This window comes from Diplotaxodon limnothrissa, linkage group LG4 (assembly GCF_057381915.1).
Source record: "Diplotaxodon limnothrissa isolate DT_005_m linkage group LG4, D_limnothrissa_male_GT1.1, whole genome shotgun sequence".
In the NCBI taxonomy this organism is placed as follows: domain Eukaryota; kingdom Metazoa; phylum Chordata; class Actinopteri; order Cichliformes; family Cichlidae; genus Diplotaxodon; species Diplotaxodon limnothrissa.
The window spans coordinates 27,133,847-27,161,804 of record NC_140599.1 but is presented as its reverse complement, the minus strand read 5'-3'; the positions used below and the strand labels follow the sequence as shown (position 1 = coordinate 27,161,804).

General features: G+C 40.8%; 1 protein-coding gene across 1 annotated transcript in view; it reads right to left on the bottom strand.

The window, feature by feature from the left end:
- Positions 1-27,958, bottom strand: part of LOC146634033 (inactive phospholipase C-like protein 2) — a 67,647-nt gene that overhangs the window by 10,697 nt on the left and 28,992 nt on the right. Inside the window, exons 2-4 of the mRNA XM_085351778.1 lie at positions 13,657-16,143; positions 8,204-8,407; positions 4,416-4,491 (exon numbers count right to left, since the gene is read on the bottom strand). Coding sequence (XP_085207904.1) covers positions 4,416-4,491; positions 8,204-8,407; positions 13,657-16,143 — 2,767 coding nt within the window. The remainder of the gene's footprint in view (positions 1-4,415; positions 4,492-8,203; positions 8,408-13,656; positions 16,144-27,958) is intronic.

Sequence of the window (27,958 nt, the reverse complement as noted above, 5' to 3'; positions counted from 1 at the left end):
CTCCATCCTCATCAACACGTCAGCTTCACTGCCCAAATTGAACTGATTAGCTGCAATAATAACTGGGAAAAACTGTGCACAGGAAGGAAGGAGGCGGTGCTGGTGAGACTTAAAAACCACAGCAACCCCAAACTATCCATTTTTAACTTCCTACTCTTAAAATGAGCAATGTGCCAGTGGGCAGGTTAGGATGTAAGAGGATAGTTTGAGCCTATCATTCAGATTGTGGCCATTGGTGTGATTATGGCTTTGTCACAACAGCATTTAGCTGATGAGCAGAGAACAATTTTAATGTCTAGGGCAAAAGTGTCAGGTTCAATCACAGGTCCTAAAATCAATGAGTGCATGTGCTTACATGAAGCGAACATACTCACGGATCCTACTCCACATTCTCTTTTGGATACTGACAGCCTGTCGTCCATTAGCACCTTTTCTGCTTCTCACACAGCCATTATAACAAAATTATAACTTCGACTTCTGGATTGATCGTGAGGACAAAACCTTCTATTCCGTGCAAATCCATCATTTCACGCTTCACATGCCTCTCACTGACTCTCTATGTTCAGGCTGATGCTACTGTCATTGTCAATATGTACATAATCATATGGTTGATGAAATGGCTTCTGAAGGATGCATTCAGTACTTGTCAATCTATCAAGATAGGTAAATTCATGCTTTCCAAGCCATCAGAATGATGCCGAGTTTTGGTGGGGGAGTCGAGTCAAACCCAGTGCAATGCATGGCGTTTCTTTTCTCCAGGGGTAAGAAATCATTTTAATGAGCTGAGACACAGGTTAAGAACATGATAAAAACAAGGGGAAAGTCTATTTAGGGACAGTGACACTGTAGCATTACTGCAGAAAGTCTGTCTAGAATTTTATTTGTCCACCAACATATATTCTGTCATTTTAGAGAAGTTTCACAACAAGCAGCTCAGTATGTTTTGCTTTGCGTTAGTTTCATATTTATGTTAAACTAAACATCTGAACACTTAAAGATGAAGCAGCATCTTTTATATGTTACAGTAAAATAATCCACAATAACCTTAGAGTATATTGAATTTTAAGTGCTCCAACAGGGAACTAAAAGCCTGCGGTCAGGTTTGTGATCACTGATCATTAGTCATTAGTCTGGTTAGTAGTATAAAGAAATAAAAAGTCCAAATTAGCATGTGATTAAGCAGGTGACCTTTGTGCATGAAGCAAAATGTTGGGGTTTGTTTCCATGTTCATCTGCTGGTAGAGGGTTAGACAAGAGAAGTAAGATTTGCATCTGCTGTTCTGCCAACAGCAGATTTTAAATTTAAGGAACCACCTGGACCACCAATACTGCTTATGCATCTGTACATATACATACACTCAGTGTCCCCTTTATTAGAAGTGCCTGTTCAACTGCTCATTAATGCAAATATCCAATAAGTCAATTACATGACACAACTCTATGCATTAAGTCAGACAGACATTGTACAACAGCTTGCTGAAGTTTACGCAGGTGAGTTAAGTGACTTTGAAAGTGGGTTGTTGGTGCCTGACAGACTAGTTTTAGTTATTTCAGAAACCTGGATCTACTAGGATTTTCCACATAACCATCCATGAGCTTTACAAGGAACGGTCCAAAAGAATCCAGTATCCAACTTTTCTAGACCATAATGCTTGCTGATGCTAGAGGTCAGAGGAGAATAGCCAGACTGCTTTGAGCTCATAGCAAGGCAACAGATGGGCTACAGCAGCAGAAAACCACATCAGGTGCCACTTTTGTCAGCTAAGAACAGGAAATTGAGGCTATAAGTCACACAGGCTCATCAAAACTGGACAACAGGAAACTGGAAAAAAAACGTTGCCTGGTCCGATGAGTCTCTAATACCGCCGTGACATTCCAATGGTAGGGTCAGAATCTGGCACAAACAACTTGAAAGCAAAGATCCTGCGTTGTATTGACAGTTCAGGCTGGTGGTGTCATAGTGTGTCCTCAAGAATGTTCTAACACAAATACAAATGTGTATTTTTGTTCTTTATACCAAATGTGATTACATGTGTTGCTGCACAGGGAGCAACCTTACAATATTAAGCCAATTATTATGGCATTGCAGCAAGTGAAGCTGCAAAAACTAAACAAGTATGGTATCAAATACTGGTGTTAGGTTCACTCTGCTCTGTTTATTCTAAGCTGAAATGACTTAATAAAGGCTAACTTGCCTTTATATTCACTTAAGTCAACAAGATTAGATTTAAAGCTTATAATTCCCATTTTCCAATTTTCATTTTAGGCAATAGGTAACTTTATCCATAAAAAGCCAAGTAAGTTAAATTTTCTAAACTCTGTTGGGGAAAGTGTTTGTTTTGCTGCCTGCTGTAATGTTATACTGTGTCACTGAAAACGATTGCTCTTTGGCCAACGTGTTTTTATTTTTCTGCCTCATTTACTGCCATCAAAGCTACAAGGCCTGAAAGTATGGATACGCATACACACGGAGGAGATGTATATTTGAGAACTGCATGGTTTGGACGAAGGCTTGTGTGTGAGTGCTTGGGGCAGAGGGAATTAGAGTGAGTAATAGGAAAAATGCTGTGTTTGGCATGCAGCTGAGGCCCCTCAAAGCTGGTGTCCTTGTATGTTTCTTTTAACTTACATTTAGAAAAACTTTAATATTTGCATTTCATTTGCATTGGAAGGCTTTTGATGAGCCCCTTTGAATGTTATTTCAGTTATGTCAGAGAAGCATACATTTAATCTACAAAACAGAACACGGTTCATTTATTACTGTTCTGTTTAAAACATTTTCATGTGTCTGCAGCAGCACACAAAGCTGAAACCTCTGATTTTTAGCGGACACTGATGTGATTGAGGCTGTGGCGTGGCTGTGTGTGAGGCTTAAGCTTTGCTTAACTCTCCTGTCATCGCCTTTGAAGATGCTTCTAGCTCTGCACTGGGGAACCTTGTAGCGGGAGGGCATCTCTATGATTGAAGCTCCAGGGTTTAGCCTACTTCACTGTGTAACTGCGCTGCACAAATATCAGCTTGGCTTGCTGTGGTCAGGGGTGTTAAGCATATGTCTGCCTCTGAGTGACACCGGGGAGTAAAGCAGGCTTAAAGTGGACTTAACAGCCTCAAGATATTGGGTTGACATGAGCCAATTAGCCAACCCCAGTTTTCACACATAAAATGTAAAATAAAATACACATTTTCAAGTTCACACCAGGTCTATAACGGAGCCAAATCTGCAGGTTCATTAGTTTATTATTCATGTTCATTAGTTTCAATCATGTCTTTCGGTTTCCTGTAGCCATAAAATGTCTTAACATGAAAAATGAAGATGTCACTATTCAAACTGAGCTCTTTTTCGAGGAGCTCTTCAGCAGAGGCACTGCTGCATAGCAAAGCAGCAAGGCAAATGAGGAAGAATTAGCGCTGAATTTAAAAGAGGCTCGAGAAGACAAGCCACAGGATTTCTTGATTTTAAGCCATTTCTCCCTTAATGATCTTATTATGGCCAATTTTATCCTCTCTCCTAAAACACTGGACCTCTTGCATCAAGCAGCCCTTTTAAAAGACTGCACTGATAAAATGCTTTGTTAATTCAGTCCTTTCTCACCATTTCCATCCCTCCCCCTCTTACTGCACACTTTGTCAAACCTTTTCATTTCTCTCCTCCTCTCAAAGGATGTTTATGCTCTCTGTCCTCTTTCTCCTGCAGCCCTTTGTCTGTGTGGCTGGATGATTGTTTTCACCTGCCCACTGACATGATTACTACTCTGCTGACTCACTGATGATGGCCTGCTCTATTGACAGCAGCCACGGCTGTTGATGTTGATGCAGATGCTGTAGGAGTAGACACACAATGCTCATTCTGCTGGGCAGGAGGACATGACACACAATGTGTTTAAAAGGGCGCGGATGCACATTCGTAAATCACATGATTCATTTGGGATTAAAGCAGAGAAGCTGAAAACATCCATCCCTCCTTAAATAAACACAGGCTGTTTTCTTGTGGATCTTATTTGTCTTAAACAAATTAATGAAATGTGCCAGTAAGAGAGGTAATTTAAATCATTTCTCATAAATTTTGTCCTTGAATTATGAGTCATTTTCATCACAGTAGCAGAGAGATTGCAGTTTCCTGCTTTGCTTCATAGAAACACTTATTTTTTTAAGTGTCATAAGAAGAAAGATTTTGAATGCAGGAAGGAACAGGACAATATCACACATTTTTAACAGCCAACGGGAAGGATAAATATCAACTTGACTCAAGTTTCCAGTTATAAATATAAATTTTGTCATGGAATGTTGCTGCTAACACCCCGTTTATCTGAACCTCTTTTTTTAAAATCCTTATTTACACATTCATATCTTCTTTCTTTTAATTTGTTTAGATAACGGTCAGCATTTTTCAACAGTGACTAAACAGTGGTACATACCTGCTCGTTGTGCTTGTGTGAGCTTGGAGTAGACCACATCAGCTGACTCGATCAGCGTTTTGCTGGTTTGGATCAGCTACAATAAAAAGAAGACATGGAGTTAATTTGTAGAACACCTTAATTCCCTACCAGGGCCTCCCAGTATAGAAAAGAAATCAACCTCACCATTAAAAGCAATGACAGAGTGAATAAACTCGATCATCTAAACCTTGGATTATTTGCATTCATGTGGATATTACCACCCTCGACTCCTAAGGCAAAGGCAATCTCCAACACAACATGACACCCCCGCCCCCCTCCGAGACAGGACAATGTTCCTTGGATCAGTGCAAGGAACATGAAAAAGAGCTCAAGGAATTCATTCAGCTTCGACATTCTCCGGATCCGAATCCAATCGAGCATCAGAGAGATGTGCCAGAACAAGCCCAATCCACGGAGCACAACCCCAAGCGGCACCCTCCAGGTCTGAAAAAATGAAACCACACTGGAAGAACCCCCAAAAACTGCAGTTCTTCGAAATGCCACTTGAAGGTGGTTCTAAAAGTGAATCAGTCCTTATAAAAAGGACTTATATAAAATTTACAGCAGAAAGAAGCAGGTAGGCGTCGGCTAGCTAGCAAGCTGTTTGCTAGTCACCTCAGTTAAAGTAATTCACTGTGTTGCTGGCTTTGTCCACATTGGACATATGGAGTTATCTGACAAAGAATAAAAACCAAAACTGTCTTTTAAACAATAACTTAATGAAATACACAATTATAATCCATCGGATTCTTCCCAGTCAAAATTGACCGTTCAGTTTTAACAGCTCTTAAATTAGCATAACAAACATCTTTCACCACCAAATTCAGTTCAGTGGGCCATTTAGGGGGTCAAGGGCCAATGGGTGGGGGGGTCGAGTGGATTCCCATTCATTTCCTATGGCGCTCACTTTTGATCGGGAACACCACAGATGTAACTAGGTTGATAAAAAACACTCAAAATTCAATGAAAGAGGTGCTCATCACTTTCATACGTTCAAGTGCATAGTGTGGAGGATATCATAAGGCCTTGAGGCAATCAGATGTAAAACACAATATTTATGAGTGTTTTAAGTTGTAAAGTTGTAAGTTGTAAAGATTTGAGTCGAACACGACAGGAAGCTTTTAATGATAGAGCTATGATACTGATAAGTCTGTTAAATTACAAAGTCAGCATTTTTGCAAGCTTTCTTTCCAGTCTTCAAAGCAGACACTTTCAGCACTACATTATATTTACTCTATAGTGTTTTTACTCTCACACACGCTCACACTGCACTGTATTATGTGTTTAAAAGCTGCATATTTTTCTGTGGTATAGTTTTATCTTCCTTTGTAAAATCAGCTGCTCTACTTCTGATATACTCCTTCATGTCTGTGATTGATCAGATGCTGCCAACACCGCTCTTTTCATGTGAACGAGCAGGGGGGAAATCTTGGGTTAACTTAACGAGTTGATAACCAGCTTTGAGTGACTGCTTATCCCAATTGCCAGTATTAGGGTAAGTGAATCCAGATAATGGAAAGATAGTCTGGGTATGCTTCGTAATACAGGGCTCTAAGCAACAGGATGGACTGCCAACGTTACAGTGCCTGTTATCCCCTGAGGTAGCTTATGCCAGAGCTATTTTGGCAGGTTAGTGGTTTTAATGTTGTGGTCAATCAATGAATATAAAGATGAGAACAAATAAAAATGCTAAGAGGTAAACACTTCAAAAAAAAATTAGAGTTGTCTTTCCTGCCACATTGTTTTTGTTCATTTATAACAGATTTGATCCCCTCAGTCAGGGCTCAGTTTGAAGTATTTGGAATGAGCTCTTAATTGCTACGTTTACAGAGACAATAACAATTCAGCCTAACCCAATTAAGGCAACAAAGCTGCCATGTAAATGTCTGATTAGATTAATTCTGGTCAGATCATAATCAGAAAATTCTTTCGAATTAATTGGGCATATAAACAACACGGCTGAGATTTCTTTTGTCTTTTATGCAATTATATAAATAAGTTGGGTAAAATTCACGAGACGAATGTACTTGCAAGCAACGTGTTTGGTATGTCAGCAGTTAATGAGTCTTAAAACAGACATTATTTCCTAATTATCTAACAAAACATGCTTTAGACAGGTCTCTCTGTTAGTATCAGTATTATTAATGGAAAAGTTATACTCTCAGCCGTAGACATCATACCACAGTGCTGATGAGGAGCAGCTGGACTATCGCTACAGCACAGAGGAGGAGGCTAATGAAGTTTCACACTCATGTGGGAGACAGGAAGTGGACTCTTAAAGTGTGTGTGTGTGTGTGTGTCATGCACATGCCTCTTCTTGTTTTGATCTTTTCAAGAAAAGTAGTTTAAATGCAGAAATTATGAAAAGGGAAGCCATTTGGGACAAAAATGTCATAATGGGTATGGGTTAAGATGACAATAGAAATAGAAAAATGTTCATGTATAATATGTCATCAATCTATATTTCTAAATGAAAAATCTTCACTAAACCCCACAGACTGGAGTTAGTACTGTTAATTTCATGGCCATTTACAAAAGTGAAAAAAATATGCAGCATATCTCTAAGCTGCATTACATTCTGGTCTTGTAAGTAGCTCACACCTCTAACATAACACAATTAACAGAACAATTACTAGTGCTAGAAAAAACACTGGGAAATAAATCGGGGGAGGTGACGGGATTTGTCATGAGAGAGAGAAAGAGAGAGAATAATGAACATCAAACAGACACTTGCACGTGTATGATTTTGCCATTTTTTTTCTAAAACAGAAACATGAGAGTTGGGACTTGTTTTTTGGCTTCTTCCCCAAAAACCTTTTTGTAAGTAGACTGGAGAGTTGGTTTGATAGGACCAAGCCTTCTGCTGTGAAGCCAAAGCAGACTGTACTGTACGTGGAGCTGTGCCCTGTGCTCCTACTGATGTGTGCGTGCATCTGTAGGTGTCAACAGCAGGAGCGCTGTTGACCTGAGCAGTGTGCATGCTACAACCTTTTCCTCACTACTCGTTCACTTCATCAGCTCCCACTAAGTCTCACAAGAGAGGAGGGCAGGACAAACAGTGGGTGATGACTAATTACAGGCAGCGTCCTCCAACCCCCTTTCTGAGCACAGCCAATGTCGAGTGGGTGAAAAATATGGTTTTCTTGCAAGAGAGGAGGCAAGACAGAGAAGGACGTGTGAAATAATACAATGAGTAACTGAAGCTATATAATCTGGCTGGTCATTGAGCTGGTTTGAGCAATGTTTAGAAGCCATGTAAAACTCAACCAGCTGTGTTAACACCTGAAATGTTAAGCAATCAGGCAATAAGGCAGGGAACAAGTTACTCTCTGCTTTGCCTTTTTTTCTAGTTTACCTTTGTAAGCAGAGCATGTATGAAAATCTGCACGGGACAAGAAATGCAAATCACATCATCCCAGCACAGACTTTGTTGTTACACTTGAAGGCTTTATGCTTTGAGATCTCATCGTTTCCCCAAATCGATATTTACTTGGATGCTGCACGATAAAGGACAGGTGTTACTGTCTGTCCTCACACACGCAGCGCGAAATGTAATCAAGTGTCTGAATGTTTGTGTGAACTGAATTTTAATAACTGAAATTAAAAGGAAAACACAAAAGTACTTCCAGTGCAAAATTCAGAACCATTCACATAACATTTACGCACATCTGTATTATTAACGCATTTGTTTGCCTGACAGTGTCAAAGGTGGTGGCATTCACTCTTTTCTGTGTGTGCTGGGTTTTTTTTGTTTGTTGTTTTTTTACCATGTCATAGGCGTTCAGTACTTTGCGCAGCAGCTCAGGCACAACACCCTGAGCTTCCATGGTGGGATAGGTCTCGCTCAGGTCCACAGTTACCCTCAGCGATCTCTCGCTGTTCATCAGCCATGTAGACACCGTCAGGATACACTGCTTCATGTTGGCTGCAGGGGTCAGACCACAGAGCTCCTTGAAGGACACCATTGCATTCTGGGAAGAAAGCACCCACATAAGAAAATAGGAATCTGGCTATAAACAGGTTCAAATGGTGGACATAAAAAAGACTGTGTGACACATTTGTGTGGGCATTGTTTAATATATAAGTGATAGTGCTTATACTTAACCAGTTCCTGGTTCATTAATTTCAAGATCCTCCATTAATTAAAAGGAGACGTTAATGTTAAAATGCAAATAAATCAATAAACATAAATATTCTATAAACAGCATTCTGTGCCCTTGTATGTCATTGGTCTCAGAATAGCTGCTACAATGTTTATCTCAACTGCCAATGTATCCAGCAAAGGAAGATTCCTGTTGATATATTGCACTTGGTGACTGATGAAATCATAGTTGTCCTAATAGAATACAACTACATTTTACAGATCAGTTTAAGTAAAGAGATTTAATAGAGTTAAATAGACTTATGAGTTTCCCGCCTGATCAGAAACAACATACTTCAGCACAGTGTTTTTCTTGATGACCACGATGACCCTAAAATTATTCCCACTTCCTATAATATCAGTCTGCTCAAAAATAAATCATCTAAAATCTCTATCTCAGCAAATCATGTTTGCATGCCTATCACTGACGACTGAGCGTGATCCAAACCTCAGTCGCCCTCTTGTCACAGATTCAAGAGGCCTTGAGCATGATACTGAATCTTAAAGTACTTCCATTGATCAGTATGTGTCACTGTAGTAAGTGCAATGCCATCGTCGACAAGGATTGTTTCAGCCAAATCTTTAAAAACCTTGGGTAATTTTGCCTTTTTTAGTGTCTTACAGGTACTTGCTTGTGCAGTTAACTAAAACAAAATACAGAATTCTGCACAGCTGTCAATAGCACTTTAAATAAAACTGAAATGTGTTTATAGTCATGGAATTTATTTGCAACCTAATACTGAATCTGCTTACTAATTCCTCAAAAAGAAACCACCTAACATAAACATTTAGTAAGCACATACTCTAATTTCTTCTTTTGCTAGCGTGGGAATTTAAGCAAGCAGACTTTATCCTTGAGAACGAGTGAGGTGAGAGAAGAGAAAGGGATGGAGAAAGGGAAGGAGTGTGAACAAACAGTCATGTTTGAAGCATGAGTAACTGAAAAAGCAAAAAAAAGGAGAGGCAGTTAATGAGAAACACTGAGAAAACAAAAAGGTATGAGAGGGTGTTAAAATTTAGTGACGAAAGAGAGAGTATGAGATAGCAAGAAAACAGTTTAGTGTTTAGTGTTTGGAAATCCGTCCACACAGTGGAGGCTGCTGCTTGGGAAACCAGCTGTCTCCCTGGGCTAGGCCTGCAGAAAAATCCCCATACGTTAGAGGACATGCTGTCACTGGGAGGCCCAACTTTACAGTAGACAAAGAGGGTGGTCAGGGGACACAGGATCTGTATGCTGAGCACCATACACGGTTAACACCCCTTGGACCGCTGAGCACAGCTACAGAGAAACACAATGGTGGAAGTGGGACAGCTCTGGGGCTCTGGATTAAAAACCACTGTGTGATTATGCGTGTGCCTGAACGATCAGCATGTGTGGCTGCATGTGTTTATGTCTCAGTGTGGTCTGAGCTAAAGTTATTAACATTCATTATGTTTTGTATAATTCCTCGCATGTGTGCTTGGGACGACACGAGTAAATGTTTTTTGATAATTGTTGAGCAATAAAAGCCGCAGTCTTTCCAAGCCATGGTGTTACAAAACCCAATGAGAGGCTTGTGTTTTTAATTACTCCCTTCCCCACTTTGTTCCTCTTCCAGCATTTCCCAAATGGGAGCTCTGTGTCCAGTTAGGACCTTGCTTTTGTTTCAGTTTGCCCTTTTCTGTCTCTCTTTCTGCTTCTATCTCCGAATCTCTCTCTTCTCTCTTGCCCGCAGCACTAAGGGATGGTGAACGCGCCAATGGTGGCCCACATGATTTTCAGCAAATAAAAAGAAAATCCAGGCTGGCAGCAGTTCTCATCCATCAACACTTTGTAACATTCACGGGCAGCAGCACTCAGAAAAGGACTTTATTCAAGTCTCCCGCAGAAGTAATTAATCTGCTGCGTAGATGGATCCACATATTAAAAATGCAAACTTATTATAATAGCTCACTGGTCAATGTTCATGGATTCCCTTAGTCTTTTTAATATTCAAATGTACTTCTTGTTCCTTTGTTATTCAAAGCAGAACACCTGGAAGCTTTGCAGCTTAAGGATGAAGGAGTCTTAGAAGAGCTAAGTGAGGTGAAATAATGCTTTTTATTTGAAAGAATGAAAGCAATCAAATAATTCATTTTGCTTAATATATTAAAAAAAATAAGCGTGTGTGCACACTGAGTACAACAGATATGTTTTTTTAAAGAGTGTCTAGTTGTCGCCTTGTGGGTATTTGGCCACAGATCCTTTCATTCAGCTGTCTCCAGATCCACAGAACCGCTCTCTCTGCAGCTGGTCTGTACAAGCCCTTCCCATATGTCCATTATTTTACATTTAAAAGGCAATATGCCTCATTCTAAAAACACCTTTATTTGTTCTCTTTAAAGCCTCCCTCATAACTTCACCTCTTTCATCTATTTCATCAACTTTTATCTCTTCGTTTCAAAAAGGCGTATTTACATTTCAAACCAGAGGAAAATGTGGTTTAATAAGAGGCGCCAACACGATCGCATCAGCTGAACACACATTCACTTTCAACCACCAAGCATTTTTCATGAAGCCTTATAAATTAAAATTCTAAAGCCATTTGTTATGAGAGATGAATCATAGCTACAGAACAAAGTCTGTAGGGTCTTAACTGTGACACATGGCACGCCTGCAACGAAATACTTAATCTGCATTAGTAATTTTATTTGACTCTTACAAAAGTAAGAATATTTATTAGGTTGTCAGAGATTTATAAGACAGATTGGGCCATATTTCATGACTTATTAATAATTTCTGCTGACAGACATCAAAGTAAAGATTAAGAGGACCTTATGACAAACTCAAGGTTTTAGTTCATGCCAAAAAGAAAAACATGTGATTATGCCACATGTCAAAATGTTTTGTCAAGCTGGGGATTTTTTTATTTATTCGTTTATTTCAGTCAGTGGTGCTGACTAACTGCTTGTATTAATAGGTTTAACTACACAAAAAAAATTTGAACAAAGAAAATACCGTACGTTCCTATTATTCCTCTTCTGCATCACAGGATCGGTTTCACCCTAGAACACAAACGTATTTTCTCCCATGCTGATAGGTATAATGAAGCCCTTTTTCAGAACATGCCCATTTCCACAACAAAAAAATGCATGACTGCATGCCACGGGATCTCTAATCATCATTACATCTCTGCTAATTTAGTTCAGTCTGTCTTTTGTTTGCTTTACCATTAGACTGAGGTTGCTGCTATCTGAAGACAAACAGACCTCATGATCATGATACGTGAAAGCGATGTGCTGCATGCACCTCAAATTTAATTTCTACTTATAAAAAAACTCATCATCATTACATATTTGATCCAGTCAAGTTTGCCACTATAAAAATTCACCAGTTATACAGCAAGTGTATTGAAGAACTAACTTTTTACCCCTTAAAAGCCTACTAAGAGTATGCCTGGAGGCTCTTCTCTGAACTGAGCCGCTTCTGTCATATTTCAAGCTGGCTTATAGAACAAAATGACTGAGTTTCCATCAGATGTTAGTGAGGATGAGCTCTGCCTATCCTTGAAAAAAGTCCAGAAACTTATTCTGTTAACAAAGAAAATATCACTACTTTGTTCCATGTGCACAAGTGTGTAAAGTGATTTACAGTAATGTTTAAAACTAGACTTTGAGGAAAAGATTAAATCTCCCATTTCTCTCCAGTGATGGGCTCCTTTACACATATGATCAATAGGCAAGTAAGAAGAACAAAAAGGCACATATTTATTAATTTTAGTCTTTTCTTTCACTTAGAAATCTACTATTTAGTGGAAGATGGAACACTGCTGTTGGAGCTGTTTCAGCAGTGTACAAAAATGACCTCCTTCAAACACGACAAAACAAGAGGCTGCCGACGTAAACTAGCAACTTAAGAACACACACACACAACAACAACAAAAAAAACCCCTCTAGCCAGCTCTAGTTGAGTTATAATTTGTAGGCAGCACAAATGGCACAAGCATTTATACCACTCTGCAGTTGCCACACACCATATATTAATGACCACCAACAAAGACACTGAAAGGCCCGTGCTGGTGCTTGTCAGACAAATATACACAGTGCTTACAAATCTTCATTTGAGCTGAGAGGAGCATTAAAATACTGCACTAAGTGCCTAGCAACCCACTCGTCATCCTGGGGCAGTAATTGTCCCTCATTAATGATTACACTATTCATAAACTTTAGAATTGTACACCAATGTCGCTTTATTGCCCCTTTCTTTTATTACATTAATAGAGCACAATTAGTGACAAGCCTCTATCCACGATAGCAAGTGAACTAAGTACAATGCAAAACATTTACAATGGATTTTATTGCTACGGATGCAATAAAATATTATGTAAATTTATTTTGAAAGCCTTGATATTATACAAATTATTAATTAAATGGCTAAAAAGGGTTAGTAAATATTATCAGCGTGTTTTATAACCTCAAAATCAGGGTAAAATGTTTAGAAAAAAACTGGTAAACTTAAAAAATAAACTACTCTAATGCGGTCTTTAACCTCCTAAGACCCGAACTCTTCCACAGCATGCATTTTTAATTTCTCTTTGATATTTGGGCATATTGGGGCCCGATGAATGTCAAAACAAAGAATTACCAGATATTTTTTTAACCTTTTTAAAAAAAATTTTTTATGAAAAATAAGAGCCACATATGAGGATATTCGTTTAAAATTTCGATAGAAAAGTAGCAGTATAATGTCCTCGTAAGTGGATATCAGGCCCTTGTAGAGCAAAATTGAGTATTTTGGTCTAAATAACCCAAAATGTGATATCCACATATGTGGGCGCCAGGTCCTAGGAGGTTAACCTATGTGTGCCGAAAATATTGCATTATATAAGCCAGTTTAAATACCATATTACCACAGAAAATCATATCTGAATTTGATGTTCTACTGATCTGTACTGTGGAATCACTTATGGCAGTTTTTTCCTTGTACTTTTCTTTTAAATCAAAAGGAAGTGATGGGGGAAGATGCAGAGCACATCCACAAACTCCACCCCAGCCATCTATAGACTGAGAAGCCAGTTTTCGAACTGTAACTTAATATTTTCTTAGTATTTAGTTCCTTACCTGCACATTTTCTCTGAGGTCTGTGGCCTCCCTGAGAGGCTGGGTGGAAGCTCTGAAGAGCTCATCCACTACTTTGATTCCTGTGGTCTTGGTGGTGGTGTACTCCCGGGCCTTCCTACTCTTCCTGACATATATACCCCTCTTATGACCCTTTCCTCCACCACGTCTGTTGGTGATGGCCACGTGAACAAACAGGGTCGTGTTGGGTAAGAACTCTCCTGTAAGAGACTGTAGAGGGACATGCCTATAGCCTGGCTGTAGGCACTCAAATGGGATGGTGTACTGGCCAATGAACTCATCTCCGATGTAATCATCGTCTAGAACCACAAAACGCAGTACTGCAAGTTCAGGTAAATTAATCTGGAATTCAAAACTCTCATCAAAAATAGGGTTGTCACCATTCTGAGACACAGTCTTGGTTCTTTGCTCAGCACAGTCAGCTGGTATGCCATGGATCTCCACATATATGTAGGGCTCCACCACATCCCCTTTAGCAGCAGAACCACGAGGCTTGGGAAGATTCTGCCCACTGATGACTTTGATGTGAAGAAGCTGTGCAGACACTCCTGGAAGGGAGTCCCGAGCATTGGCACTAAAGTAGGACACCTCCGCCCTCATAATGGCTGGCCGTAAAACATACCCACAGTTGCCATTCTGCCTGAACCACCCTAGGTTGAGATCCATCATCAGACCTGGAGTCTGATAGTTCATGGCCACAATCTGGCAGCCACATTTCCAGAAATCCTGGGGGTTCATGTTGCTGGCATCAATCCTCATGGGAGTGGGATATACCCTGGAGAGGAAGCGCTTGTTATAGCAGACAAATTCTTCTGGAAACTCATTAGCAAACTTGTTTGCATCTACCTCATTGAAGGAACATATTTCCCAGTATTTTTGCTCCCTCTTAGAGAACTCAAAGTCCCTGAACTGGACTGACTTGCAGAGAGATACAAGATCAGACAGCTCTCTGCACAGCCTGAATATCTTACAGCCCAAGCCATTCAGCTGGTCTTTCTCATCATTTCCCACTCTTTGGGACATTTCCAGACCCTCCTCCTCATCTGTCACATCCCCTTCAGCATCACTGCAGCTGGGTGGCAGCTTCTTGCCTTTAAGGAGGATTTTACCTTTGAGTTTCTCAGGAGAGGGTAGGTAGTTTTCCTCCTTGTTGGGTGAGTCAATATACAGCTTGTCCCCGAGAATCTTCTTCGTGTGCTGTGCCATGACCCTCTGCTGGGGAATGCAACAGTGGGTCACTAAGCAGAGAATAAGGGGGTACTCAGAGCTCTCGAAAGCATATTGGTTGATAATGTCCAGAACTTTAGAGAAAGCTAGCTGTGAGGCTACCGAACTTCCCACATACACTACTGGTTCATTATCAGGGCCATCCCATACAACTACTTCAATGCTGCGACACCCCATCCTCAGAGCTCGGATGTAACTGCTGATGTCTGACGAACCCCAGAAATGGTCCTCCAGAAGGGAAGCATTATGCGAGGAGTTGATGTAGTAATGGGAAAGAGGCTGAGTCATATCCTGGCATACACGTTTGTGCTGGGGGTCAAAAATGTGGCATTCTGAGGACAGGAGGTAGTGTGTAAAACCGTCAATGGAGAGGTAGCCTCTCTCCCTGCCTTCAGCAGATGGCTCAAATTTCTGAACAATATCCCTGCACATGTCCTCTGTTACTCCTTCCACACCCTGCTCTACCTCTACAAAAAGCATCAGATCTTTGCTGTCAAGATATTCCTTGTTACTGGAGAACTGCACCAGCAGAAAGAAAATCTCTGGCCGTGTGCATAGCTCACAGTAGGCCTCAACAAAAGTGTCCAAGTTAATTGCCTCTCCGTACTGGTCTTTAGCTTTCTGGAGTTCTTTGAATTTCAGTTGTATCCTAGACTCTTTCATTCCAGGGTTGAGCCCCTTAATTATCTGGGTGGCTCTGAATAGGTCTATGTGTCCTTCCTTTTCCACATCTGCTAGCTCAAACACTGATCCAATCCAAGATGTTCGTAGACTTGGCTGACTCTGTTCCACCATATCCACAGTGTGGCGGCCATAAGACACCAGATACCTCAGGCCCATCACCCAGGTGCTGACAACATCTGCTGTGCTAGCCACTAAGTCTAAGGACTCGTAGTTATCCCCGTAGATGATAGAGAAAGCGCATTCATCAGGAAACTGATCAGAGAGACCATTGCTGCGGAGAACAGGAGTTTTTTTCCCCAAACGGACCTCCTTAATGCTCTTGATTTCCAGTTTAGCCTTCTCCGAATCTTTCTTGGATGGCTCCCAACGCAACCAGTGCATGTCCGGATCCAGCAGGAAGTAGCGGTTGTACATACGCGAGTTGGAGCGCACCTTCTTCATTTCACAACCCTCCATCATGAAGGCCATACAAGCAGCTGTGCTGTTGATCTTGCGGTCGCTCGGCATTGAGCTGAAGGATACCGTTTTCTTCCTCACCTGCCTCTGTTTGGAACCATCCTGGGAACAAAATGGGGTAGGGAAGAGTTGGATGAGAGAAAATGAGTTTCATGTTAGACATTATATGTGATTTCAAAAGCAGAAAGGAAACAAAAAGATAGCATTATGTCTATAGTTAAATATATCTATATGTGGATATGTAAATCCACACTGAATTAAATGAAGGAAAATCCCATACTATAGCTGCTAAAAGGTAAAGATAGACAACGATGCACCACTCCCATCTGCTAATAATTTAAATATGACAAACTATTAAATTTTAATAAGTTATTACTAATTATCAATCACACATTAATAACTTTAAATCACATATTGATTCTGATTTAGTAATGACTATTTCTTATAAACATTTTAAGAGATGAGACGCAGTGTTGGATGATACGATGGTATGATTTCTCTCATAGGAAAGCCCCAGAAATTAATCTGTTTTCAATCTTTTTTGTACAATATAGAATCTGAGAGAATGACAAACTGCAGTGAAACCTAATAATTTGAATAATTTGAAAAGGAGACATCGCTCTACACAGCCCTGGGCTAAATTTTTGTAAGTTTTAAAATAAAACTTGTAAAATGCAACTGGCAAACACCACCTGCAATGACATGCTGGAACGTTTTCAGCTTTTAGGTCTGTTAGTCTAACTGGTGAGAGTACACAGCACTGTCCTATTTCCACACAGAGCTGTGGTTAGCTAGATAGCCTGAATGCACATGGCCTGGTTTAAAACTTGGAAAATAGGCTTGCTGAATAATGCATAGCACAAAGAACAGTACATTAAAAACCTAAACCAAGCCACAAATTACTGCTATTTAAGACTCTAAGCACAACACCTTTGAGACTCTTTCAAAAGGGCATTTCCATTACTACAGAGCCATATCGGTAGCTATGGTTTGTTTAACCTCCAATACAAGATAAATGTAACCAAAGCCACTTAATTTGACCTTGTCTCTTGTATCTTCATCTTTTTTTGTTTTGTTTTTTGGAAAGCCAGAAAGGGCAGTCACCCTCAGGGCATCCCCTTAACACCTAAGACAGTGACTGCCTGTACAGGCCTGATAAATCTCCCCAAAGCATGGTCCAACTTTAGCCACAGTGAAACACCTCCGGATTATCCATCTTCCACCTGACAGCCAGAAGCAGATGATGCATAGCAACTCATCACGATTAATGAGCACCATTTTAGGCAGAGCTGAAGAAATGACATGATCATTACTCCACTTGTGCCCTTGTTTTATGACCTCTATCTCATTGTCCTACACATAAGCACTCAATATCATAATGTCAAAATCTTTAATTCTTCAGTGCTTCTGAGAATACCTCCTGGATAAGTTTAGTCAGTGATTACTGATCTTACCAGATGGTGTGCTTTAGCCCAATCATGCCTGGTCCACCCAGGTCAAAAAGGTTGCTTGCAATGTGTTAAAATAAAGCTAGTATTTGTGTTATTCCCCTTGAGATACACTTGCATGCAATTTCTGTGAGAGCTAGTGCCAAGAGCCACAGGCACATGGAAATGCATGGACCCGTGCCAAGACTGTAAGGGTAAGACAGTGCTGTTTGGTCAGTTCGTAGCTCCAAATTCTTTTACAGAGTAATATGAGCTCATCAACCACTTCACATAGGAGATAAACGGGCCAAAGAGTTGATTCTGTCCTTAGATCCTTATTTGTCTTGTGTTCATTTCCTCCAGTAGATCATTCAGCCCCATCCATCATAGGAGAAGTGGGAGATAAATCTGGAGGCCATAATCAAGAGCTCACATTTCAACCCAAATGCCATGCACTTTATTTTGACGAGCACGGTCCTTTCACCTCATGTGACAGAAAATTACAGCTACCACTCTAGTCTATTTTTAAAAAAACAGACTGAAAGACAGTTGGTCTCTCCTCTGGTTTGCTCTTCATGAGCTATTTGCAAAATCAGCCAGATGGACATGAACATTAACTGGGGTATTGGGAATATGACTGAAAGCAGACTGAGCAAGTGGTTCTACGAGGGAAGATCTGTTCAGGTCTGATTATTTCCAGGCCTTCTTCAGGGAAGTGATGTAGCCACAGAGGGTCAAAGGCTATAAGGGTAATCTAGTGTCTCATTAACATGCTGTTACAATTAGCTGGACAACCAGACAAGACAGCATGCTGTTTCTCTTTGCCTCTCAATCAAAGCTAAGCAGCAAAACACAACTGAAAACAATTCTGCTTTTCATAGGATTAGTAGTGTGGTAGTAAATGATTACACACTAGTTGGAAATGATAATATAATAGTACATGCATGAATAACAAAGTTCATGGAAAATAATTTTGTTAATTTAATGATTTGAACTGCCTGTTTACAATAGTTTAAACCTTCTTTCACTGTTTCTTGTGCTCTTTTATTTCTGATTCACATATTTTCTCAGATCCCCTTTGGCCCTGTGTTTCTTTATGTATGTGTGTTTATGTGTGTATGCTTGACTGCCTGTTGTTGCTGCGGTGGTGATGTTGGGGTATTTTGGTAATCTTCCACAGCTCCCACATTCCCCTTTCTATTGAGGTTTCTAACGTGACATCATGTGCCTATTGCTTGAAAGTAGTCTGTCCTGTTGCATGTGACACAACCAGCAGTTGCTAGGATGGGTGAAACTGGTTGCAAACAAGTTACTTTACCAGAAACTTCCTAGTAATTGATTTGGTTGCTAGTTGCTAACAGATTGCCACAGTTGCCTGTAGTTTTTCATGTTTGTCTGCAACTACTAGCCAAGCAATAGTAAAACCTAAAAAAGAGCAATGGAAACAAGTGCTGTAGCCAACATGTTGCAAAATGGCACAGCTTTTACTTTGAAGGTAAATGGTCTACAGTCCCAGTTTGTGTTGCACTTTTCATAATTTTACTAGACCTCAGAGAGTAGCTGGCTGCTGTTTGCAGACAAATCCACCACCTCCATTCAAATTACAACCACACAAACGATCAAAGCAGTTATCACAAGTATGTTTTTGCTAACCAGGTGGCGAATATGAATTTTTCCCTAGCAACAGATGGTTGCCAGGAGTTTACTGATCAGTCTGTAGGGCTGTGTGACTCAGCCTTTAGCAGTCATTTTCCCAGTGATTTCCACCAACCAACCATCCAGCAACTACTTGCAACCGCTTGGGGAATACCCATGTTTCTCTCATGATCATTGGTTAACAAATGGTCACGGATTGATCTCTAGGCCTGAGTGACTTTAGCACTATTACCTTGACATTGCTTTGTCACAGTCACAAGTGTCAAGTTAATGCCACATGGTTAGTAGTCACATGTCTACAACACCTCAGTGGGAACACCAGCAACTTGAGTATTGGTCAAATACTTCCTGGTGGAAGGGTGAGATGAGTGTTTCCACACCCCCTGAAAGACAGTGGTGTGTCACGCTCTCTCCCTTCTCCTATCATTGTTTTCACACTATGACACTGGGCACCATAAGCAGTGTGACTGCAGAACATAACTCCAGGGAGGCAATTAATGGAAAAAACTCTCTGCTCTCCCAGGCAACAACAGTCGTGGCTCCCAGGTTGCCTGTACACTCCAGTCCCCTATTGAATACTTCACATCAAAACAATAACCCTTGACTGTACTGCTGTGTACAATAGATGCAATATATTAATAGACTTCCTGTCTTTGCATAGCTTTTAAATCTTTATATTTGTAATGGCATATAATCTATAAAATTTATACAGTCCTTTGCTTTTCTGTACTCTTCCACTGTGATGTGGAAGCTGGAAAGCAACATCATCAGAGAGATTAATTCCTCCTTTATCTCCACAGACTGGAGTGTTTGTGTGTGTGCTCAAGCAAAATTAAAAAGTCCTCTTCCTCCAGTTGTTTGTGTGATGGCATGAACCACTTGACTGCTACCACTAGGGCTGCCACAAACGATTATTTTGATAGTCGACTAGTCACCGATTATTTTTGCGATTAGTCGACTAATCAGATCATCATCCATTAGACGTAAAACTACAGCTTATTGCACCAGCAGCATCTGCTCTTATATAACTATCATTAGCTTACAGCTTTAAGTGTTTAAGGTCTGTGCTAACTAAAAATAAAGACAAGATGATAGTTTATTAAATTTTAATGAAATTTGCAGATTGTTTCGGTGAAGTTTAATAAACTCCTTGCTATCTAAAATATAACAGGACACTGGAGTATATTCTGGAGCATCTCACACTTCTGATAATCAGCTGTCTGCTTGACGTTTATTCAGCTGTGTAAAAACTATAACTTTAATCTCAGACAAACTGATTTACTCAGGAACAAATAAAATACTAAAAAAAAAAGCCAAACAATAACATTTTAAGTTATCTAAGTGACTCATATATATTTAACCTGAGTAGCGAAAGACGGCGGTGGGTTTGAAAACGATTTGCGGGGAGTCCGGTGTTCTCACGGCGCTAGTGAGCCTAGCCCCCGGCTCGCTAACGAGCTAGTGGGTAACAGATGTCTCCGAAAACGTCGGAGCGCTTTTGAAAATATGTGGTGTCCTGATAAACTGAGCAGATATTTGAGGTTTACACAGCTACATTCTCGCCTGAAAATATGTTAAACGTTTATTTTGTGACCCAGAAAGAATAATAAGAGTAACATTAAAACTAACTAGCTGCCGCCATTGTTGGAAACTGCGCTGGGCCGCGCTATGAATTCTGGGACACAGCTGCTTCTTCTTCTTCTTCTTCTTCGGGGTTTAACGGTAGCTGACATCCTTGTACATGCAATGCTGCCATCTTCTGTTTCAGTCCGTTATTACACTCTTAAATCCTGCCACTTATTCCTGCGTCTTTTGTGATCGTACAAAGTTTCAAACGACGCGTCGACTATTAAATCAGTCGTCGACGATTTTGATAGTCGACGTAATCGTGACTAGTCGACAAATCGTGGCAGCCCTAGCTACCACACATACTCACACACTCCAAAATACAACACTCTAGTGTGTCAGGTGAAAAACCCCCCCACAAAACCAAAAACAGTTCTTGTCTCCATCACTGGGTTGGCAACACTAAAAATAACCAAAAAGGTTAGGAGCTCAGCTAATCCTGTTTTTAAACACATGACTTCCCATGACACTTTAGACATACTGCTCATTTTCACTAATGTGGCCCACTTCCACCCCATTCTAGCAAACCTCCAACTATCCTACTTCCTCCAGGGCTGTACTGGCCGTTTGCCACTCACGGCTATCATATCTCAACTCTAAAACAGGTTTGCAGAAAGTGGTCAGGCATGGCTCAGTTCTTCTCGCCTACAGAGCTCCAGTGTCATTTGTGTGTGTGCAATGAGAATCCGCGAAATAGGCAACAGGGGGGCGTGGGTAATGGGGAGTGAAGACAGAACAGAGCAGAGCCCTCTTGATGACGTGCTCTCCAACATGTGAGTCACAGTATGTGTGCTCTGTTTGCCAGCATGTGTGCCTGAGGATCATAGAAAACGAGCCGCAGGATCAAGCCACATTACACAACTAACGCACACATTGACATGTCAAACACAATCGCAGGTATCGCAAAGGCACATGCTTACTGTTTCAAAGTGCCTAGGGTGAATCTGAGTAACTAGGCAAAATTCATCTTTGTTACAAGGCACATTTATTTCCAGTCTTTATTCTAGACAATCCCAGCAGAAACTATATTAACAGATGAATGTGATAGTGTAACGGTGGGTTATGTCCAGCAAGAGCAACACCGTTCCCAGCGGAAGCACTAGGTGTTAAAAAACAAAGAGCACTTTCACCGCACAGGATTTCATAAGCCAGTGAGCATGGGTCTGCTTGCATGAGGTAGGTGAGAGGTCACAGTCAGTCCCCTCCTCAGATGTAGGCTGCACCGCAGTGCCTTCTCCTTCCCTACATCCTAGATAGTTATTTAAACTGACGTCTGAATCCAGAGCTTAGGGCAGACATCATTCAGCCTCTAACAGACTCTATCCTCTGTTATAGACATCCACAGGGGGAAAAAAAGGGAAAAGGGGATAAAATGGGCCAAAGCTAAGACAGTGCAAGTGAGATGGAAGTAGAAATTGACAGAAATTGAGAAAGAAAGATGATTTGATAATGTTAACTTTAATTTGTTTAGATGTTTTGGCAACACTGTGCAACCTCAGCGCCAATAAGGCAAATTAAATCTAGCTGAAAAACTGACTCCTAATAGGAGGAAAGGAGATAGGAAGGCAGGGATTGACAGATAAATAAAATGCGAGTAACATTTTGCCTTGGCAACATGGTATTGTTATCTGTCATGCCAATAAACCCTCTTGGAATTGAATACAGATTTGGAAATAGGAAAGGCGAGAAAGGGATGGAGAGAATGAAGAAAAACAGACAAGGGAAAGAGAGTCAAAAAGAGAGAGAAGCCGGGCCCGTCACTGTTTGTCACAGTAATCGGTAATGTGGCCGAGTGCTTACACCATCTTACACCATCTTAGTGAGAGTTTTGCAGAACGCGAACATAATGTGTGAATAGCCGAGAAAATTTAAGGTCGAGGGAATGCGAGATGCCTGAATTGATTGTGTGCAGACGTACTTGTGTTTGTCCTAGTCCACAAATGAATTTACATTTTCATCCAGGTGGTCCATTGTGTTTGACACTTGCTGTGCCTGGAATGTAAAGCTTAGTTTCTTCACGGTCAGATAATAAGTGGAAATCCCCCAGAGAACTCTCAGCAAGTCAGAGCCCACCGAACAGTCTGACTAATTACTGGCCTACAGAGAAGAAGAAGTCAATGGTATTGAGCCAGGCACCACAAAAGCCCCCCCACAAAAACCACACCAATTGCTGCCATCTAGATACTTCAGTCACAGAGCATGTGATGTGTCTCTTTTCCTTATCATACCATTATCACTTATCATATCTGAATCCTTGAACATGTATAGCAAGACCATAGACGTGTACAGTATAACGTTCAAGGATTTTGCTGTGGATTTGGTGAACACTTTATCACACTGTGCAAGTCACTGTCAATCACAACTCTGAATAATCAGTTTGACCAATTCTAATAAATTTATTTATATATTAATTTGTAAAACCATTTTAGAAGGTGCACATATTTATTTTGTGCACAGCATATTTCACATCTCTGTTCAGGATATTCAGGTATAGGCATAAAGTGAGAGAAAGGTCCTCCATAAATCACCACCTTATCATGGTGAAGGAGTTTATGTGTCTGAGTGATCCCAGGAGCTATTTCAGCATAGGATCCCTTAAGTCTGTCCAGATTGTGGACCAGTTCCAAGTCTCAGACTGGTCAAGCTACGTTGCCAATCTCACCTTGGCCATGAACTCTTTGTATTGACTAAAAGAATGAGACGGTGGATGCAAGCTGCCTCTGAAGGGTGTCTGGAGTCTCCCTTCGAGATTAGGTTAGTGGGTGAGAAGCTTGGCTATACGGGATGGCTTTAGTGTAGAGCTGCTACTCTTTACGCAAAAGAAACTAGCTGAGTTGCTTCAGCCAACTGACTAGGGCGGTGGTCCCCAAGCCATGCGCCATGGACCGGTACCAGTCCGTGAGTCCTTTGGTGCCGGGCCGCGAGAGCTGAGGCTCGGGTATGAAATTTATGGTTTTCAGGGTTTTTATCATTAACTCGGTTTCCCTGGGTCTTTTCCCATGATGTAGTTGTGTGTCTTATTTTGAAAGAAATATTTACGCGTTACCATAGTAACCAGAGAGCATTAAGGGGCAGAGAAGAGGATGTTACTCTTAATGTTGTTAGTGCATTTCAGGAGGACGCTGCTAATAAACTTACACAATTACACAGCGAATTCACGTTTATTATCATATTTACAAAATACCACAGTTTTTCTCTTGGTTGCATCATTTTATTTTGTTGTATTTATCCGTAACACCTTAAAGGCCGGTCTGTGAAAATATTGTCTGACATTAAACTGGTTTGTGGCGCATAAAAGGTTGGGGACTACTGGACTAGGATGCTTACTAGAAGCCTAGATTAGTTGTTTCGGGCAAGTCCAAGTAGAAATTCAATGTCCCGAGTGATTAAGTAAGGTTATGTTTGTAATTTCATGGAAGCTGTGTAAAACAATAGAATAATCCTTGTGTCTGGTGAGGGCGGTGGGGTGCGTGGGAATTGAGGGGATAATTGCTCCAGTTAACTGCCACTGGATTCTCTAACATCACCAGGCAAGCATCCACTCCACAGTTTTATCTTGTTTAGCAGAGCATGTTTGAAGGCTTTTTTTCAGCTCATGTTCACAATTTTTATCTTGCACCTCCTCTGTTGAGCACATTGCCCCCATTTAACTAATGTGTCTGAGTGTCCCAGAATAGAATGTGCCAATGGAGAACAGGGTTCTAATATTTAAAAGACTATGCACAAATTAAATTTGTTATCTCCTCATGCATCCAAATTGATCTCTGCACACTGAAGTGACAGTGATAGAAAAATGTGAACAACTTTAAAGAATTATTTCCCAGATATCCTCATAGCAGAGCAACTATTCTCTGATCGCATTATACTGAAAGGACAGGGGAGATTTACTCGTATTTGCCTTGTTTTTGTTTAGCGAATAGTTTAATGCTTTCATCTTAGGCTTGGATTAGTAACTTCCTGTGCATTTAAGATCACGACAGCAGATTTTATATGGAAAAACAAACTGATTTAAGTTAAGAATCTTATTTTGTGCAGTGCTTCTTTAGGGAAGTGGATCCTGTGTTCGAATAAAATACACAAGGCTAATTATTTTCCTAATAATTCAAAGGTTGCTAGAACTGCACAGCTCAAGGAGAGCTGGGTCATCTTATTATAATGAAATCATGGAAGCAAAAAAAACAAAACACAAAGGGATTTGCAAGGTATTAATCCCACAACAGCCGTATGCTAACAAACAGAGCTGTGTGCCAAGCCCATCATGCAATCGCTACATTAGACCCACCAACGTCAAATTTGACTATGTTTAATACCCCCTTGTGGTCATTATTGCTTTAATTAAACAGTTTTGTCTCATTCCAAAGTGTTCCTCTCATTACGTTCATTACCATGGTGTTTTATCATTTCTCCAAATGGTCTTCAGCCACAGGCAATTGTTCTAAGCTGTGTTGATGTAGAGACAGAGATGTGAAGGCTTTAGGGGAGTGTGACATGAAAGTGTGTTTGACTAACTTCTGATAATGGGCAATAAAGGGATATTAGTTGTTGTCAGTCTCCTCCTTTTTTCTACCATTTGCCCTTTCACCTCTAACAATCGTTCATGTTTCCACTTTCTGTCATCATCATTGCATCTCTTGGCTCACAATACATTTTTATCTTGTCTTAATCTGCTCTTTGGGTAAACATATCCCTTCATACAGCATCAATAAAGAGATCAAATTGATACTGGGAAACAATTAAGGTCATTCTAGTGGTGTGCTAAATGTTTCCACCCTGTGGAAAATGATCTATCACTTCCTCAATAATATCTGACAGAGGCAGCTGTTTTAAACCTGTTCACAGTGACTGGTTTGCCTCAGCCTCAGGCGCAGGAAAAAGGGGAACCCAGAGGAATTCTTTTTGGGTACATGCGCACATAGACAAGCACACAGGATGTGGAAATTTGCCCATCCTCTTTTGTTTTCTCTCAGCATGTCCGTGTAAGACTGCAGTTCACTTTGAACAGGAAGTGAGAATGTTAGAGTGGCTTTAAAATACAATAGTATTAAACATGGCCACTTCCAAAGAAATGTTGAACATACTTTTCCAAAGCACTGACCACATACAGTCTGTGGTACTCAGTGTTGCAGTTTGGCTGAGACTGACATGTTTATCACACCCAGACAGAGGAAGCTGAGGATGAGCAGGAGGCTGATTAACAACAAATGTCACGCTGCCAGTCCCGTGCTATCCACGTCCACAGTATTTACCCTCTACTTCAAATACAATACTCCTGTGAAATGACAACAAGCCATATATTACAACCCTTCAAAAAAGAGGAAAATAAAAGATATTAGTGAAGTGTACAAGAACCAAAACATTGCCTCTCAGCCAAAGAAACATCTGTTACATCTGTTACGACATTTGCAAGTCTGAGCATGAAGGATCTTAAGCTACAAATAAAACCATCACAGAACAACACAACTACAAGTTTCCCAAAGCTTAATTGTCATCTCTTGGAATTCCTGCACGAGCATCCTCAATACTTCAGTCTGTCGGTGTGGTTGGACAGGCATAACCTTGACTGCCATCTGCATTGCAGCGACTGGCAGAGAGAGAAAAGTGCCCCCTCCTGCCAGCAACGAGCTGTGCTGCAGCAGCAGCAGCACAGGACACCTCTACTACACTCTGCTCCGTTTCACTCCCTACACCTCACCTGACATTTCCCCTCTTTTCTATTCGCGAACAGGACAAGCAGGAGGTGGGGATAAAGAGGGAATAGCATCATGCACTGTCCTCTGAAAGATGTTCCTTAGTGTGATATGCAGACTAAAAAAGAAGGACCTATAAACACACATCACTGCAGCCTGTCCTTGATAGCAATTCTGTAAGCCTCCATCTCTTCCTGAGGTAAAAATGTTAGAAAAAGAAATCACATGGGGTACAAGATGTGCAATCCATAACCGACGCCTACGAGGTTCTGTTTTTTTCTTCTACGCCTCCTCATGTACACCTACACAAACACACTTTACTTCATTGTTAAACCCACATATTAGCGCACAGTTACACACCTGCCTCCACGTACAGCACACTCAATATTCAAACACCCACCATGTATGTATTTTAAACATCCAGAGCTGAGAAGCTATTTAGATGCTGGAGTAGAGATAGAGGATAAGGAGGCTAAATTTGGCATGTGTTCAGTGAAGTCCAGTCACCTGTGTAGGTGCAGAGGACTCTGTGTGGGTAGTGGAGCAAGCAAGCTTACTATAGCCCAGTACACATAGAGACGTTGGTGAACGCTGTTGTTTCTTTTCCCAATCCCCCATCTCTGCTCAGCATTTGGCAAAAATAAGACGATGTCTTTGAGCAAGCTTTGATCAATGATGCATTTTCTTTCTGACACATTCCACGCCTGCGTCCGTGAAGCCCACTCAAGTCTATAAATAATCCCCGTGAGTCTGATCCTTGGCTAGGCTCCTTCTGTCTCGTCAAGAGGCTGGCAAACCGACTCATGGACTGTTCCAGGGCCAGTGTAAAGAAAAAATTGCTTGCAATCTACACCCGCTTATCTTTGATCTGCTGGATGAAGAGCCACCTTCTTTCTACTTTGATAATCATTCACCATTGCACTTAGTTAATCATACTTGAGGATGAGGATATCAGATATGATTATGTATTACATAAAATATAACCGACTCAACTAAAACTTAATGCTTAACTTAATGCTACCTCAACATTGTTGCAGACCGAGTGACCTCTACCTTCCAACACACCATAAAAACTGATCAGAAAATGAGGGCACAGGAAAAAGCCCAAAGCAGAGACCTGACCTCCAAAATCCCCAGATCCCAATTTGATCAGGCTTCAGCAGGAGCCACTGAATCAAGATCAAGTGAGCCACAAAACCTAAATGATACACTACCAGCATCCTGGCTTGTGACAGTCTCCTGTCCATGCCTCTTGTCTGTGGGTACCTACCTACATAATCTTAGGCAGCTAATAGGAACCAGCCCTCCATCAGCTACAACACAAAACACTGCGGAGACATTCACACACTAATAGCTGCAAGAGCGCTTGAAAAACACAACTGTCAAGCCCAATTCTTTGTTTGATTACACTCCAACCATCCACCAGGTTTTAATTAAATTTTATTTGGTAACAAACAGGCAAACAAACATCACTAAAATCTTTCTACATCATATATAACCATATAGTTATCACTGACAAAG